This window comes from Notolepis coatsorum, assembly GCF_963971535.1.
Source record: "Notolepis coatsorum genome assembly, chromosome: 12".
Taxonomy (NCBI): Eukaryota; Metazoa; Chordata; class Actinopteri; order Aulopiformes; family Paralepididae; genus Notolepis; species Notolepis coatsorum.
This window is the reverse complement of record NC_140176.1, coordinates 49269727-49288205: the sequence shown is the minus strand read 5'-3', so window position 1 is coordinate 49288205 and position 18479 is coordinate 49269727. Positions and strand designations below refer to the sequence as shown.

The 18479-nt window shown below is 42.8% G+C and overlaps 1 protein-coding gene across 2 annotated transcripts in view; it reads right to left on the bottom strand.

The window, feature by feature from the left end:
* Positions 1 to 11253, bottom strand: part of plcd1a (phospholipase C, delta 1a) — a 43378-nt gene extending 32125 nt beyond the window's left edge. The window contains exon 1 of one of the 2 annotated variants that reach the window (XM_084326510.1): positions 11011 to 11253. In XM_084326510.1, coding sequence (XP_084182636.1) covers positions 11011 to 11041 — 31 coding nt within the window. In that variant the 5' untranslated portion in view covers positions 11042 to 11253. Of the gene's footprint in view, positions 1 to 9015; positions 9148 to 11010 lie in introns of those variants that run through there. The other variant, XM_084326509.1, reaches the window with a different exon arrangement.
* Between the last annotated feature and the right edge of the window lie 7226 nt (positions 11254 to 18479).

Sequence of the window (18479 nt, the reverse complement as noted above, 5' to 3'; positions counted from 1 at the left end):
ATATACACACAGAGGAAGATAATATATATATTCCACACTGGCTATGGAAGGAAAATGCAATAGTTCCTGTCTCCCCAAGTGGGTGGGGCTCTTACACTGGTGCTGTCACGGACACTCTGACATAGCTGAACGAGTCCCTAACAAAATCGTTTTCAGCTGGGTCTCAAAAGTGGCACTCAGGAAGAGTGGTCTAGTTGTATTTATTTACCTATATATGGGTCATATTCTGTTAAGGTCCTCTACATCTCCCACTCGGGGGTGACTGGAACCTGGCTGTGCCTGCTCTAGCCCTGTGCCAATGCCCTGTCCCAATGCCCTGTGCCAATGCCCTGTGCCAATGCCCTGTGCCAATGTCCTGTCCCAATGCCCTGTGCCAATGCCCTGTCCCAATGCCCTGTGCCAATGCCCTGTGCCAATGTCCTGTCCCAATGCCCTGTGTCAATGCCCTGTGCCAATTCCCTGTCCCAATGCCCTGTGCCAATGCCCTGTGTCAATGCCCTGTGCCAATGCCTTTTGCCAATGCCCTTTGCCAATGACCTGTGCCAATGCCCTTTGCCAATGCCCTATATCAATGCCCTGTGCCAATGCCCTTTGCCAATACCCTTTGCCAATGCCCTGTGCCAATGCCCTTTGCCAATGCCCTGTGCCAATACCCTGTGCCAATGCCCTTTGTCAATGCCCTGTACCAATACCCTTTGCCAATGCCCTTTGCCAATGACCTTTGCCAATGCCCTGTCCCAATGCCCTGTGCCAATGCCCTGTGCCAATTCCCTGTCCCAATGCCCTGTACCAATGCCCTGTACCAATGCCCTGTACCAATGCCCTGTACTAGGGCTGAGCCCAAACGTTCGAACGTTCGAACCTTCGTTCGTTACGTTGGCATTCGAATTATAAATCAACATTCGAATTTTTTATTTTTAATAAAGAAAGATAATAATTTCTTTTTTTTTAATGTTTTTTTCTATTAATTCTGTTTAAACCAATGGGGTTTTTCTTCACAGTTGCAGATAGGGATTAGGCTACACTAATATTATAGTATTAAAAGAAACTGATGAGTTATATTCATTAAAGAAAATTGATTTAATTGATTTAGTTGGGCTAGGGCAGGGCTATTCAACTAAACTGTTCAGGGGGCCACATTGTCAGAAACCCAAGGGGCCAGGGGCCGGACTGCCACCGCGCCTCCCCGTGCTATGAATATATGTACACTTGACACAACACGCAACCACATTTTCACAACTTTTATTTAAAGGGGAACTATTTTACTATTTCTTTCACTATTTGGGCACTTTTACACAATTCCTGTGGGTTTATGGAACACCTCTGTATTTTTTTTTTTTTTTAATTCATTGTTTTGTATTTCTAATCAAGTACTCAAAAACAGCATTTTTCTACCTCAAGATCTTAAGCCGTTTTGAGCCTGGGCTCCAACCACAGTGAGAACTGTGTGGAAACTCAGCTGATTATCATGCAGCGGTGTCTCTCTGACATCACAAATCAGCACATTTTCAGATGACTCAGTTCAGTGAGGGTGAATATTGTGAGAGGAGAATTGGAAGAATGCGCCAATATGAGAATTAGAGACATAGATCATATTAATATAAGTCCACATAGCTAGGAAACAATGCTAAACACTGAAAAGGCCATTTATAAGATAGTTCCCCTTTAACTACATTGCAAAAGTAGTATACTTTTCAAAAAAAGTGCTTCATTTATGTGCCACATCTGCAACATCTCCTGCAAAAAGTGCTTCATTTATGACTGTGCAACAACTGCAACATCTCCTCTTCAACATTTCAATATAAAAATAAAATAAAAAACAAACAAGTGCATGATGTGCATCTGAACATTCTAACATCAACACTTGAACAAAAAAACACATTTATAGTGCAGCTGAGCTTATGAAAAAGTGCTTCATGTCTGTGCAACAACAGCAAATCACAGCATCTTATTAGCACTTATTGTCCACTCTTAACTCTCAAACATCATGCAGGGGGGTGGGGGGCAGACAGGCCTAGCCTACATACACACATCTAATGAGAGCGATTGCACTTCTTTGACTGGGCAATGGCAGAGAAAGAGGGTTCATAGGAAGTGAGGGCTACTCGCAAACAGTGATGCAAATGCTCATTTGTCAAGGAGGCATGGTTGCTTGTTTTAATGGCATTCATGTGAGAGAAACTGGATTCACAGGTGTATGTTGAGCCAAACATTGTTAGCACAGATATTGCCAGCGTTTTTATTTTGGGGAATGTCTTGACATGAATACACTTTATCCAAAATGTTGTGGTGGATTCATTCTCAAGTGCCTGCTTCAGAGCAGATGATGCTTGCATGTCAATTATTTCAAGTTGCAGGAGACCTTCATCAATGTGAAGTGATGCAAGGAACTCTTGTCCTTTTGTGGAAATAGCAGCTACATTGGCAAATGGGTTGCTCACAAAATGCATCAATTCTCTGGACATGTCAAATTCATCAAATCGACTTGCAAAGTTTTCCCTCAATTTATCAATGAAATCTGTCATTAATTGAGTGACTTTTGGCTCAATTGTGCGTGTTAACGTTGACATGAAAAAAAAAAAAAATATAAAAAAAAAAAAAAAAAAATTGTATTATCATGTAATCTTTGGCGGGCCGGTCAGAATCCCGTGGGCCGCCAGTTGAATAGCCCTGGGCTAGGGCTTCTCCCTGGGCTGGGTCTGGGGCTGGAAAGTTGATTTAATAAAAAATAAAAAAACGAATTTAATCAGATTAATCACTTTATTAAAATTGAGGATTTAGTTTGAGGATATATAAAAAAATATATATATATATATAAAAACGTTTTTTTAAATAAAAAGAAAAAAGAAACTTGTATTATTAAAAGCGAAGGTTTGAACGTTTGTTCGAAAAACCCTGACGAAGTTCGAATCCCAAAAAACAGGCTTCGGGGACAGCCTTACCCTGTACCAATGCCCTGTGCCAGTGCCCTGTGCCAATGCCCGCTCTTTCACGAAAACCCACATGACGCATTACAGGTAATTTTAGCGGGTTCATGAAAAGTCTCTTGTTTTGCTCCTGCCCTTATAATTATAATTCCTGTCATTGCATTACAACAAGAGGCAGGGAGAAGGGGGAAGCTCCGCGGGCAGAGCACAGTCAGCCCTCTATTCAGCCAAGCAGGGATGAGCTCCTGGATGAGAGAGCATGTGTGAGGGTTAACGCCCACTGCCAAACTCAATATCAAATCTGGCCCATTACGAGTTATCTCAGGATTGAGTATCAAAGGTTAAAGGTCATACACCACCCTAGATTCCCTACCTTTAAGTAAGTCAGGTCTAGACGTGATGTCAAATCAATCCAAGTTTCCTCGGCAACAACGGGGAAGTTCAGCTGTTACACAACTATTGTGTAATTGTTTGTTCTCATAGCACTTGTGTAACTTTGTTTTGAAACGTGTGCTTTATAAATAAATATTATCATCTGTAAATATTAAGATTTGAATTATTCCTCTAATCTTCATCAGGAATAAGGTGTGTTCTGCTCTTGGATTACAGGAGAGTGGAGCAATATTTTGCAACAAACATGGATTATCATTCAGATGAGGTAATTGATGACTGTGTTTCAGTCGAAGAGGGTGTGGGGACACTGGCTGGAATGATGATTCATAAACATCAACCATCATATCAAGATAATATCTCAAGGCCACATTTGTATACGTACCAATACCATTCCCCCTATCAAGTAGATAATTCACTTGCAACGTTGTACAGCCACAATTCTTGCCTTGTACAGACGCTTGCATGTGTCCAGACGTCCAGAATTGTCGCGCACAGATGGCAAATCTAGCCCTATACAGACACTCGGTTGATACATTACTGTAGGATGATTTGGTCCTTGGGCTCAATGGGTAGAGCAAGGCACTAACACTGCCAGGGTTAGTGGTTAAATTCCCACTGGGAACATCCGCCCAGGCTAAAAAACAAGATGCATTCATGGTACAGTAAGGTGCTTTGAATAAATACATCCACAAAATGGCACAATGTTAATGTTAAGTTCATTTGTACATATTCACCTATGTATGTGCTTGTCGTGTGTACAAATCTCCAGAATTGAGAGAGAGAGAGAGAGACAGAGAGAGACAGAGAGAGAGAGAGAGAGAGAGAGAGAGAGAGAGAGAGAGAGAGACAGACAGACAGACAGACAGACAGACAGACAGACAGACAGACAGACAGACAGACAGACAGACAGACAGACAGACAGACAGACAGACAGACAGACAGACAGACAGACAGACAGACAGACAGACAGACAGACAGACGAGGACAGACATGGGGGTATATGAGGTTATGCAGCTGCGTGTATACTTGTGACTACATAACATTGCCTGTTTGTGTGTAGAGAAGTGTGTGTGTGTGTGTGTGTGTGTGTGTGTGTGTGTGTGTGTGTGTGTGTGTGTGTGTGTGTGTGTGTGTGTGTGTGTGTGTGTGTGTGTGTGTGTGTGTGTGTGTGTGTGTGTGTGTGTGTGTGTGTGTGTGGAGAACTTTGTACACAACTACACAACTGAATTAAACTTTGAATTAGGACTGATGGCTGGGCAGAATGCAACAGGACCATGAGGCTACCTCCTGTTAGCCTATACCAAACCAAAACCACAACAGTACAGACATTTTATTTTACGAGGCCCCACCACAGCCTCACACCGTTTATGTGGCCACACTGCGGACAGGGAGAAGGACCGGGCGCAGTCTGTCTGCTCAGCCTGGGCTCGGGTTGGGGCCTGTACTAAGGTTCCCTGTACTGTCGTTATTCATCTGATTTATCATACTGTCCTCTTTCTATTATTGTTACTGTTTATTTTGTCTGCTCTTTGTGCACTTTTTAAAAAGGTGCTACACAAATAAAGGTTGTTGTTGTTGTTGTTGTTGTTGTTGTTGTTGTTGTATCTCCAGAAATACTTTTCAGGGATTATGAAATAACAGATTGATGTTCACACTGGTGACCATGCATAATGGGATTCTACAATAGGGGTTTTAAATGGGTCTTGGAACACTCAACCCATAAAAGACCAACACTTTAAGGACCAGCCACGAGTTAACTCGTGTTTCGATTCCACCCGTTGAGGACCAGAGCCACGAGTTAACTCGTGGCAAGTTGTTATTGTTTTATTCCATATTAATAAACGGATCAAGATCCCGGATCGACTCTGCAGATTTACCCGCCAGATTTAAATCGGCGACATGCAATACCGGCCAGATCCTCTTAGGGGCGCCATCGCTCCACTGCAGTATCATTGAGGCCGAATGGGGAAATTAGTTTTGTTTCTGTCTGGGGCGTTTCATATGAGCCTGGATCCCAGCCGAACATCCTCCATCTTTGATCACGTTACGGAACGCAGATTTCAGCCTGGAATAATGGGATTTATGATCAGCCAATGGACATATCGATCTACCAGATGCCGATGAATAATGACGAAATGCTGCCGGCGATCACATGGGCTGACAGTAGGATACTATTCACCCAAATTACAGCCGGATTGGACATTGTTGTAACACGCAAGCGATCGATCAGTGAATATGGCTACTTGAACGCACACTGTATTGCTAATCAATAATACTGATCGGCGTCCCCCGCCGCCCCCATTTCATCCATAGATGCTCTGTAATAGTCCGGATGCTAAGCAGTTTGTTTTATTTCATTCGTATATATACAACAGAAATGGCGTTTGATATAACGTGACTAGCCTTTAGCCTCATATCTAGTTTCCCAGAAAAAAGACGAGACGAAAACTGCGATAAAGCTTATATTCACGACGCTATAAAATGACAACCAACCGATGGATTTTTTTTTCTTTAAGCCATTATGAAGGCACGGTTTATGCACTCAAGTGACAATGAGAATTGACAGATAGCAATACTATAAAGGATTCTTAATAGGACTAGTTGTTAAAGATCCCTAAATATATATATATATGATATTGATTCCTTGATTCACTTGATTCCTTCACACACATGAGAAGCAGAAGTGTTCCGTGTCCTGTCTGAATGCTTAGTCATCACTTTCAACTGCCGAGCTGGAAGAGAAATAATGTGTAGCCAGCTACTCTGTGCCAAACCACTACCAGAGGCTGACAGCTACGAGCTACGGGGCAAGACGGGGCAAGATGACAGGAGAGAGGCCAGCAATGCCTCCAAGCCAAGTGGCAAACTAAGAAGATCCACACACAGCTGTGGCAGAGTTCAGTGTACTGTTTTCTTTGTCCTTTTTTGGGTGTGAGAAAATAAATTCCACTTTTAATTCAACAACGTTTAATCTTTTTTTCATCTGACAAGCAACCACCATTCATTCAATCACTCATGGTGACAAGAGGAAGTAGTGAGGTGTACAAAGGCTGTGGCCCAGGCTAAGCAGGGACAGTGGATGAACTGGGAAAGTGTGAAGAGGAAGATAAGCTGGAAGGACCTGAGGAGTATGGAGGAAAATCGTATGGAATTCCTAATAGGAGCTACTTATGATGTGCTGCCATCACCACAGAATCTAAAACAGTGGGTAGATGGGGACCCTTCGTGTCCACTGTGTTCAGAGATAGCAACGCGTTGAGGCATAATGTCAGGCTGTAAGACTAGTCTTTCTCAAGGCCGGTATACATGGCGAGATAACCAGGTTAGCGGCAGGAATTGAAAGTAGAAGAGTACAGGTGAATTCAGGATGTAATTGGATGGAGGGTGCAGCCATTCGATTTGTCCGTGAGGGAGATAAATGTAGTTAAATCTGGTTTTTCGGCAGGCATGAGTCATGCTACCTAAATGGAGCTATGATTGGGAGATGCAGGTAGATGTGGGAGGGAAGCGTATTGTTCCACGAGAGATAGTTAGCACTAACTTGAGGCCTGACCTAGTATTATGGTCTGTTAGTCACCGTTTAGTTTATTTTATCGAATTGACTGTGCCTTGGGAGGATTCAGTGGAGGAGGCATATGAAAGGAAAAAGCTTAGATATGCTGCAGCAGAAACTGAACAGTGATGATGGAAAGCTAGGGTTTGTCCACTAGTAGAAGTAGGATGCAGAGGATTTATAGCACAATCAACTTTATCATTATTGGGAGAGTTGGGGATTCGTGGGTGGAGCAAGAAGCATTGAAAGGCAGTCAGTGGAGTTGGTGGAGGAGAAATAATGTCAGCCGGGGGCCAAAGTAAACAAAGAAAGGAGTATTCCTTTTCTTCTCTGTTATTACTGTTTCATGTGTGATATTGGTGTCAGGAATATTTTTATTTTTGACATAGGATAACATATCGGCCTGTGGATAGATATCATGAAAAAGGGGGCGCAAGCATGGAAGGGTGTGGTTTTGGGACGCTTGAACTAACTGTTGAGCCTTCCCAAGGTGTCATGGGATTAACTTGACAAAACACCAGTGAAGGGAGGTGCCCTTGATAACCCTGGTGATGTACTGGCTCTCGTTGTCTATCTGCATTGGGTTGTGGTGGCCATTGGGGGCCATGTTGTAGGGTACTGTAGCATCTATCTATCTACATGTTGGGTTGTGGGTGGCCATTAGGGGCCATGTGGTAGAGTATGTAGCATCTGCATTGTCAATACCTGGAGCTCACATTTGAACAATTTCCTCCTGCACCCACACCCCCTTACCCTAAACCAGGTTCGTATCCTAAAGATTTCCCAAGTTCAGTGCAAACTCCTGTGGTTTGAAGTGTGAGCCAATCATTAGAGCGACTCGAGCGAGTATGATAAGGTCCAGAGGTCCAGTCTAATAATGAAGCGATATAAGGGGGAAGATCTCCAACAATGGCTTAAAATATAGAAACAGATGCCAGTGCAAAATCACATCTGTCTGCCAGAGAGGACCACCCAACCTCATTGTACAGGATACAACGGTGAGTAGCCATACCATAACTATCACCAGAGATACATCTGAGGGCTTAAGAGTGGAAGCAGCATCATGTCTATAAATCACATCCCCATAATCCAAGACAAAAACTGCTTCAACAACCCTCTTTCTGCTAATCATTGGGCAAAATGTGATTGTGGTGATGAGTATAGAATGTGATCAAGGCGTCTTCTCTAGGCAAGTCCTGGAAGCCCTGATGCCTGCGGGCTGTGATATTATGTTGGTGCACCTTGGTCTGTTTCAATATCAAACAATGGCTGAAAAAAACAGCTGTGTGAGAGAGAATGAACGCACATATCCAGTTACTAAGACTGAGACCAAAGCACAGCAAGCATAGTTTCCCCCCCCCCTGGATGATGGCTAGATTTACAATGTCTTTTAGTAGTAGAAATTCTACTTTGTACTTTTTATAAACTGCTCCACACGGCCAGCCCTTTCTATGTTCAAAACGTGTAAACAACATTTACACCAGTCATAAAACCACCATGACAATTGTTGCCACAATTGACCAATAATAACCCAATATGAAAACCAGGCCTATTTTTCTATAGGCTGCTACTATACACCAAGGGTATAGCTGCACGAACCATTCCCATCTGTTCCTATCTGTCCATTATATAGATTTAGATGTTTGTGAGCTTGTTCCTACACGTTCCAGTCAGAATGGGTCAGGTAAGGTGTACATGGACACAATAGCCCTGAATGGCCCTCTGAACCCGAGCCATGGGCAACTGAAAAGAATGTACTGCCCCAGGCAATAAGCCAATGGTACAAAGGCAATATTGCACAGCTGACAGCAGTGGGCTACTACTGTACACTTCAGCAGCACAACATGGTGCTAAACACAAACACCCAAACACGGATGACATGTCTACTATGAGAATATAATAATGTGTAATTCATATAGGAGCATAGGTTGGAACCTAGAGAGTGGAGAGAGAGAGGGAGAGAGAGAGCGAGAGAGAGAGAGAGAGAGAGAGAGAGAGAGAGAGAGAGAGAGAGAGAGAGAGAGAGAGAGAGAGAGAGAGAGAGAGGGGGGGGGGGCTGTGTTTATAAACATTGGCCAGTATCGTCTATAAACGGGGTACGCGCGCTTAGTAAACACTCGCCCATTGTTGCCCAGTACTTACCTAGTCGTTTCCCGTTCTCCTGGGCAACTTTTCTCACATGCTCCTGAAATACCTGCTCCTGTGATTTTGTTCTCTTCGGACGTTTGTGCAAACAGGACATCGCGATCGGTAGACTACTGTGCCGTTGGGCCGTTTTTTCCTCGGAAACAACTCGCTGCTACCATGGAGTCTTTTATTATCATAGGACTGACTACACACAACACGCAGGTCCTCTCGGTCTAACGGGGCGTGTCTACCCTCCTCCGTTATAGGTGTTCATGGTGTTCTCCCAAGGTGTCATGGAGTGAGGTTATAGCTATTTAATTTGTCACCTTTTTGCACTTGCAAATCAAATAAAAAGTACCGTGTAAATAACATGTAACAACATCTCAAATTCATAATGGATTTAAGGTTGAACTTGTGCTGTAATACGGTATACCACATCTGATGTAAACAAGACGAAAGTCTTTCTCTGGTCTGCATCCCCTTAACAATTGTATGTATTGTCTTGAGCTGTACTGTACTGTACCCATTCTGCAATCTGTTAATAAAGTTTTCAATCAATCAATCAATCAATCAATCAATCAATCAATCAATCAATCAACATGCGACTAACTTGCACCAGTGAGATACAGTATGAAAGAGTAAGCGCGCCATCCATTGGTGTTTGCCCGTTCGTGCTTGAACCATACAAGTTTAAAATATCTTGATTTTCACTGTGTAGAGAGACGAGTTAATAACTTAGCTGTAGGCAACGTAGAAGAATCAGCTGTTCGTCAGTCACAGTTGGAAATATTTGCCATAGGCCATGATAATGGAATTCTGAAAACATATGATAGTTCCTCAGGTACCTGCACAGTATGCGCCCTGGTGGATGCTCGTCTGTCTCGAAGCTGAAATATGTGATCTCGGCGGGATATTGTTCACCACCAGTGTTGCTCATAAACAAACCATCCCCATCCTCCCTAAGCCAATGTTAGTAATGCAGTTGATCCGTATTAAAGACAAATAAATAATAACACAACAACAAGTGGGGGGTTATGAGGGGGGGTGAGAATAGTTACCCCCAAGTGCGCGTGATGTACACTCAGGGTTGGAGGATATAGTTGAACTACAGCAAAGCTACCTCAGGATAAATATAGTTACTGCATGTTAACTAAAGCTACTTAGTTCAAACTACAAAATAAATGCTAACAAAAAAATTCACGTAATGAAATATAATACCAAAGTATAAAAGTATATACTGTCACACGACTGTATAATATACAACTAAAATGTGTGTATTGCAAAGTGCACACTTCATTTGCACGGGGGAAAGAATGGCAAGGATGAATGAATGAATGAATGAATGAATGAATGAATGAATGAATGAATGAATGAATGAATGAATGAATGAATGAATGAAAACTTTATTTAACAGATTGCAGAATGGGTACAATACAGTACGGCTCAATACACACAATTGTTAAGGGGATGCAGACCAGAGAAAGACGTGTGTCTTGTTTACATCAGGGTCCCCCATTTTCAATTCATAGGAATGTTAACTTTCTGTTGTATGTGCAATCTTAGCAGTTAAACAGTCAACAAAGCTGTTGAACTTTTAGACCAACTTGATCATGACAATGGTCTGACTCTGTCTGAACAATGAGTCTGTCAGCTTAGTTGTCAGAGCAGAATCTCTTAAGGACTCTCACTCTCTCAAAATTGTTGTTCGGTCCTTTTATAGACATAACATTGTTTGTACTTCCAGTAGTTAACTACACCTAAATTGCTAAATACAATACATAAATAATGAAGTAATACACAGCTGCAATCGCAATTCAAATTGGAATTTAGTTGAAACTACCAGCAAGCTACTGCAAAAAACTAGTTAAACTACTAGTTACTATTACTCCCCAAACGGTACCGTGCGCGTAAACGGCGAATTAAACATGCACGTAGATCAATAACTTCGGTCCAGATCGAATGAGCATAACAATTAATTTCCCATCCTACCCCTGATGGTGATGAACTCACCGTGTGTCCCCGCTGTGCCGTTTGATTCCATCGTGGTTTGGGATCACTCAAAAGTCACCATGCGTTGGCTCAAATCCTCGTTTTCTCCTAGTGCGCGTATAGAAACAATCGATTACGCCAAAACTCCCGGTATATTATTGATACTCAGTTGTGTGTTATAAGTAAACGCGCAAAGGGTAATCGTCCTGCTGCGTTAGGAGATATCCATGCGCATCGAACCGTCCTTAAACCACCTCCGTCTGAACCGATACAGACAGACAGTGCGCAACAAATGCCAACCCGTGTCCTTCTTATGCGCCCTTTAGTCCACACCCACCGTGACACCGGTTTGACAAGTGCTCTATTTGCTCTTATGACTTTGATTTAGTTGCCTGGCTGGCCCGTAGAGTTACAGTTACTGTACACCTTTGAGGAATCCAAGCAATGACCTTTAAACAATTGATCCAATCCAACCAAACCAGTCGGCCTACAGTGGATGAACTGTTGTTTAGCACAGATCCAAGTACATTTGCGTTATAGTAACTTACCGTAGTTAGGCTATAGTAACTTAATTAGGCTATAGTAATACAGTACACGTGGATGACTAATTGCTAACACGTGATATAACTTCTTAGAGTGGATAATAAGGCATTAATGCTTGTAACTCAAAATCTAAATGATTACAGTATATATCTGTGTCTGGCACTCAAGCGCTATCACTGTAAGAAAAAAACTGCAAGAAAACGGTAAATGTCTGGCATCAATGGTTGCCAAACACTTACTGTCAAATTACAGTAAAATCAAATACATTTACAGATTACAACCTTTATTGAATGGTTAATATTTTGATAAAAGGTCATTTACTGTATTTTTATGGCATTTACACTTAAAGTAGAAAAACAAAAGTAATCTGTAAAATAATACAGTGAATTTCCCGTGAAAAAAAACATTTATTTTTTACAGTGTATGCTTGACTGAGTGTCGAGTCAAACTCTGAAGTATGTGCTATAACAACAACTCCTATACAGAGCAGGTGCTGGCTATCATGCATGCTTAGTCCATCTCATTTGGATGGACAAAAGCATGCACTTGCTGGCCCCTGGACAGTTATTCTGACTGAGTCTTAGAAGTAGAACCTGAGTCACATTAAAGCTGACTGGAACTGAATATTAAGCCTCTATAAGTTCTACTTTCACCGTCGGCTATTGCATTCACATAAAAAATGCAGTTGATGTGGCTTATTTGGTGAGATACCGCAGAGAAACAGTCGGGCTGTGATGTTTGCGCACTGGGCACAGAGGCCTCAGCTCCTAATTAGAATGCTATGGCATGAAGACAGATCTCTCCTTGTCTCTCTCTGGTCTCCCAGTCTGCCAAACCTATCCAGCCTTATGAACTCTCGTGCTTGAGGTTAGGCTGTGTCAGGCTCTCTGTTTTTCCCATCCACTGGGAACTACAAAGTGATCTCAACAATTGCTTCTTTCAGAATCCCACTTGAGCAGCACATGAGCGTGATGTGGGCTATAGTCACTACAGGCAATTGCTCTGTCCCTGCTGTTTGTGCCAGACTGGAGGCCTATACGACGAGTGGCAAAACCAGGCCTTTCTCTACATTATAATGTTAGCGATATACAAGATGGGCTACCAGTTCTTATTTACACAAGACCTTTTACCAGACCATAACATCTGGCATTTCAGTAAAAGGTTATTGCACAATATGTTCATTGTAAAGTGCTTTGAAAACATTTTTGCAGGACACACCCTTTTATACACCTATAACCCAGACTGATCCTCCACTGCAGGAATAGGCCAATGGCTGTTCAATTAAGTGTTTGACATATACACTAGATAGGCTTTCAGCTTTGCTGCTATTGCTCCGTAAAAAAAAAAAAAAAAAAAAGGAATGCTATATTATTACACCAAACAAAACATATTATATAAGGGCCTATGACAAGTTAAGCTTGTTGCCCAACCCTTTTTTGGCTGGGGTTTCCCGCTCCATGAACAGTTTTTGTTCTGTAACTCTATGCATTACTCTCTAGGTACAGTAATTGGGTATTGCTCTCTAGGTACAGTAATTGGGTATTGCTCTCTATAGGTGTTGTAATTCTACTTCCATTTGAGTCGTTTTAGTATTTATATTTACTTCAGTGAGCTTTATTTTCGTCCATAGTGAAATATTTCATTTACAGTAAACCACAGTCGTTCTGGACTTTTTAGTGTACATTTCTTACTTTTACAAATCTTAGCCTTATTCAGAGTAGTAGAATATGACTGAAGTAAAAGTACTAGAGTAATATTTGTCTGTACTCTTTCCATGTCTAAAATATGAAGCAAGGTACATTTTGGCCCTTTTGACTTTTCCAGGGGGAAAAGGGCTGTAAGTGCTCTTATAAGAGTAAAATGTTCATTTTCAGATTAAAATGTTCCTTTTCAGATTAAAATGTTCCTTTTCAGATTAAAATGTTCAGTTTCAGACTGCACAAGACACTGACTGTACAGAAACAAAATGTAAATGTGCCTCTGTACGGAGACCTGCAGAATACAAAACAAAATCTTGTTTTTTAAAGGAACACACCAACATTATGGGAAATGCGCTTACCATCTTCTCCAGAGTCAGACAATTGAATTAAGAAGATACAAATTTCCTCTGTGTGTATTCAGTAGAAAGCTATCCGACTACAAGATAGCACAGCTTAGCACAAATTAATGGAAGCGGATACGGGCCACTAACCTAGCTTAAAACTAGAGGTGTTTTTGGCCAACAGCTAAGCTAGCTGGTCCTTATCCGCTTCCATTAATTTGTGCTAAGCTAGGCTAGGTTGCAGCCAGATAGCTTTCTATCTGACTGCACGCACAGAGGAAATTGGTAGGCTACAGTATCCACCTTCTTGTCTGACCCTGGAGAAGATGGTAAATGCACTTCCTATAATGTTTGTATGTTCCTTTTAAGCTATAATATTTGACTCCAGTGGAGGGGTACGTGTACGTTGACTGTTGTGTGGTTATTTGATTCATTTATTGACTGACAAGATGGACAGATCAATACATTTAGACTGAAGACATATTGAAGCATAGTAGCCTAAATATAGTTGAAAGGAAAACAAGAGACAAACATGGAAGTCATACACCCAAATATGAACACGAGGTCCATGAGTGGGACTGATAGTGGGCATGTGTAGCTATTACCACAGCCAGGAAGACTCACAGTGGACCCTGTGAATGAAAACTTTATTAACAGATTGCAGAATGGGTACAATACAATACGGCTCAATACACACAATTGTTAAGGGGATGCCGACCAGAGAAAGACGATTGTCTTGTTTACATCAGGGTCCCCCATTTTCAATTCATAGTGACATTTATGACATACACAACATACATGACATACAGGTACATAGTACTGTTACATTTGTGACATATACGATATGCAAATATACAGTACTGTTACCCAGAGATCCCAACAGAAAATATATACATACATTTACATTTACATTTAGTCATTTAGCTGACGCTTTTATCCAAAGCGACTTACAAGTTCTGTACGACAAGTCATCAGGAAGGGTACAACTCTATCAGCTGAGCAACAATGTTCATCAAAGTGTTGCGTGCTACAGTGTAGGTTAGTTTATTAGGACAAGTGCATGACAGTAAGGTTAGTTAGGGTTAGATTTATTTTGTATTTTTATTATTTCAGATAATGGTTGAAGAAGTGCATCTTTAGTCGACGGCGAAAGATTGGACGGTTTTGGCTGTCCTAACTGGGGTGGGTAGTTCATTCCACCATTGTGGGGCAAGGACTGAGAATAGGCGACTTCTCTTTGATGACCCTCCCGGAGCTTGGATAGGAGTAGGTCTGAGGCGGCCAGAAGATGCAGAACGTAGGGGTCTTGAGGGTGTGTAGTTAGAGACCATTGACCGGAGGTAGGCGGGAGCGGTTCCCTTTGCGGCACGGTATGCCAGGTCGAGGGCCTTGAAGCAGATTCGTGCAGCAATGGGGAGCCAGTGCAGGTCCCTAAGAAGTGGGGTGACATGGGCCGACTTCGGTAGGTTTGAGATCAGGCGGGCCGCTGCGTTCTGAATGAGTTGAAGAGGCTTGGTGGCAGTGGCCGGGAGGCCAGCAAGCAGTGCGTTGCAGTAGTCGAGGCGGGAGATGACTGTTGATTGGACGAGGAGTTGGGTGGCTTCTTTTGTCAGGAAGAGGCGGATCCTTCTGACGTTGCTCAGGAGGAATCTGCAGGTTCTGGTTGTTGCTGCGATGTGAGCAGAGAAGTTCAACTGGTCATCGAGGACAACACCAAGGTTCTTAGCGGTCGGGGACGCTGCATTCTTGACTGTGATGGAAAGGTCGGTCAGGGGGGAGGATTTGGCCGGCAGGTGGAGCAATTCTGTTTAGCTTAGGTTCAGTTTGAGGTGGTTGGTCGTCATTCAGGCGGAGATGTGAGACAGACAGGCCGAGATCCGCTCAGAGATGTGGATATCTGAGGGAGGGAATGAGAGGAAGAGTTGAGTATCATCGGCATAACAATGATACGAGAAGCCATGAGACGTGATAATGTTACCCAGTAATTTAGTGTAGAGGGAGAAGAGAAGGGGTCCTAGGACCGAGCCCTGGGGGACACCCGTCCGCAGGGGGCGGGTGGCCGACAGGGTCCCTCTCCATGACACTTGGTAGGAGCGGTCATTGAGGTATGATGTCAGCCATGTCAGCGCAGAGCCAGCCACTCCCATTCCTGCGAGGGCCGCAAGGAGGATCTGATGGTTGACTGTGTCGAAGGCTGCAGATAGATCTAGGAGAATCATACATAAGATGGGGAGGAGACTGTACATTAGGAGGGGGTGGGTGGGTGGGAGAAAATATATACATACGGTGGGGGGGAGACTGTCTATTAGGGGGGGGGGGGGGGGGGGTTGGACATTTACGGTGGCCAGTTTCAAATTGCAGTCTCCCGTAGGTGCTCTTTGAGAGCGGTTTTGAATGTGGGTAGGGATTCACATTTTTTTTACGGCTGTGGGTAGTGCGTTCCACATTGATGTGGCATAATTGCAAAACGTGTTTAGTCCCTTGTTTGTGCCGAATATGGGTTGCACATGATTTGTGGAACTCCCTCTGGTGTTGTGGGCATGGTATTCACTGACCTTTGGTAAGTATTTCGACATGTACATGGGTACCTGAGTGGTGTAGTGTATCTTGTAGACCAGGCCCATTGCAAGTAGCTGTAATCTGTCGTCTACTCTAAATCATCCTAGGTAGTCAAAGTGGGCAGGGGTGAGTGAGGTGGGTTTTAGGAGTAAGGTCAAGCAGTAGTCTGACCAGTTTGTTTTGTGATGTTTGTAATCTTGTTTTTAGCGCCTTTGAGGTGCTTTGGTACCATGAGGTGCAAGCATAGTCGTAGTACCCTTGAATGAGTGCTCCTGCCAGTCTTCAGGGTATTCTTGTTTACCAGAGGGGAGATCCGGTACAAGAATCTAGTTCGTTGGTTGACTTTTTTGATTACATTGGATGCCATTTTGTCACAGGAAAGATTTGCCTCTAGGATGGAACCCAGGTAGGTAATTTCATCTTTCCTTGTGACAATATTGTCACCCACTGTAACTGAGAAGCCGTCGGTCTTGCTGAGTTTGTTATTTGAACCGAAGAGAATGGACTCTGTTTTGCCCATGTGTAATGATAGTTTGTTGTCGGCGAGCCATATGCAGATTTTGCCTAGTTCCGAGCTGAGGGTTTTTTCAACCTGTAACTTGTTCTTGTCAGAGACCAGCAGGGCTGAGTCGTCCGCAAACAGGAACAAGTTGCAGTCACAAGCTGACGACATGTCATTTGCATAAATTAGGAACAGTAGCGGTATAGTATGCTTCCTTGTGGAACACCACAGTTCACTGTGAGGGGGGGGGGATAGGGTACCGTTTACCTCCACCATCTGTTCTCTCCCCTCCAGGTAGGATTGTATTCAGCTCACTGATAGACTATCAAAACCAATTGCTTTTAGCTTGTCAATCAGAATGGTGTGATTGACAGTGTCGAAGGCCTTTTGTAGGTCCAGCATGACCATGCCGCAGTATTTGCCCGTGTCCACCTCTTGCTTCTGTCAGTGGAGTGGGATGTTCTGAAGCCAGATTGGAATTCGTAGATTAGATTTTTTTCCGCAAGGTACTTTTCGACCTGTTCGTATACTATTTTTTCTATGACTTTCGAGATGGATGTAAGGATAGAAACAGGGCGGTAGTTGCCTGGGTCTAATTTGCTGCCCTTTTTGTGCAGGGGTGTTACTCTCGCAATTTTGAAGTCCTTGGGGACGTGTCCCTGTTTTATGGAGAGGTTTATTATGTGTGTGATGATGACTGGGGTGATGGCGGCTGCTGAGTCTCTGAGGAATTTGGAGGGGATGTTGTCATGGCCAGTGGCCTTGTTCGGTTGGAGGGCGCTGAGTTTTTTGAGTACCTCATCTGTAGTTACCATTTCCAGTTTGAAGTCGTCTTTGTGGACGCCTAGGTTCTTGTAGTATGCTACTATGTGTTCTACCCCAGCTGACGAGCCAAGGTCTTTGCTCTGTTTTGGGTTTGATTTTATTTGCATTTTTATAACTATTATGTTTTCATTTGGGTGTGTTTATAATTATTTGGAATATCTCAATGCAACCGAGCCAGCCAGCTAACACGCCCCCTTCCTGTTCGGTAGACAAATGAGTATACGCCTTTAAGAAAATCAGACCGTTGTTATGGCTACTACACGCTGCAACAGGTAACGTTGTTAGTAAACAAACCAAGTAGCAAACAGGTGAGAATTTAACACATATGTCAGTATGATATGTCAGAAAAACTAATATTGTTGACTGGAACAGCATCTTGTCTAATTAACGTTATATTCGTTGCATGTATAACGTTAATTATGTCGTTGACTGTTGATAAACGTAGCTAATAAGCTAACGTTACCGAACCATTAAACGAAGGTCTGACCGTCTCCCATTCAACTGCCTGAATCACCAACCATGGCGGAAGAATCCAAGGCAAGACCCGAATCGGGGGTTGATCCGTTCATAGAAAAACCACAGGTCAAAACGGACGTTAGTGACTAATTATTATTAGCCGGGGCTTCATATACACAGTTATGCTATAATTTGTCACAATTCTGCAACATAAATACCATTAACCGTTAAAATAGCTTATGTAAACCTGCCCTCCTCTCCTTTGTACATCATGATATGTATTGGCAAGCACGTTCAAGGACTTTTACACCAAGTGATGTGTCTTCAATGCTGTGCCATCAAACAGTCATTCATAGACATGTATTTACAATTAACATTTTCACATACATTTACATTTTGTAAGCAGGAGGGGGTAGATCTCTGGTAGGGTCAGTGGCATTATTCGTCAAATAGTGTTGAACTTGACATATTAGCATGATAGGTGTAGTAGTATAAGTATAGAAGCATAGTAGTAAGGTACATAATAGTAAAAGACAACTACATTTTGAAAAATGTCAGATATTG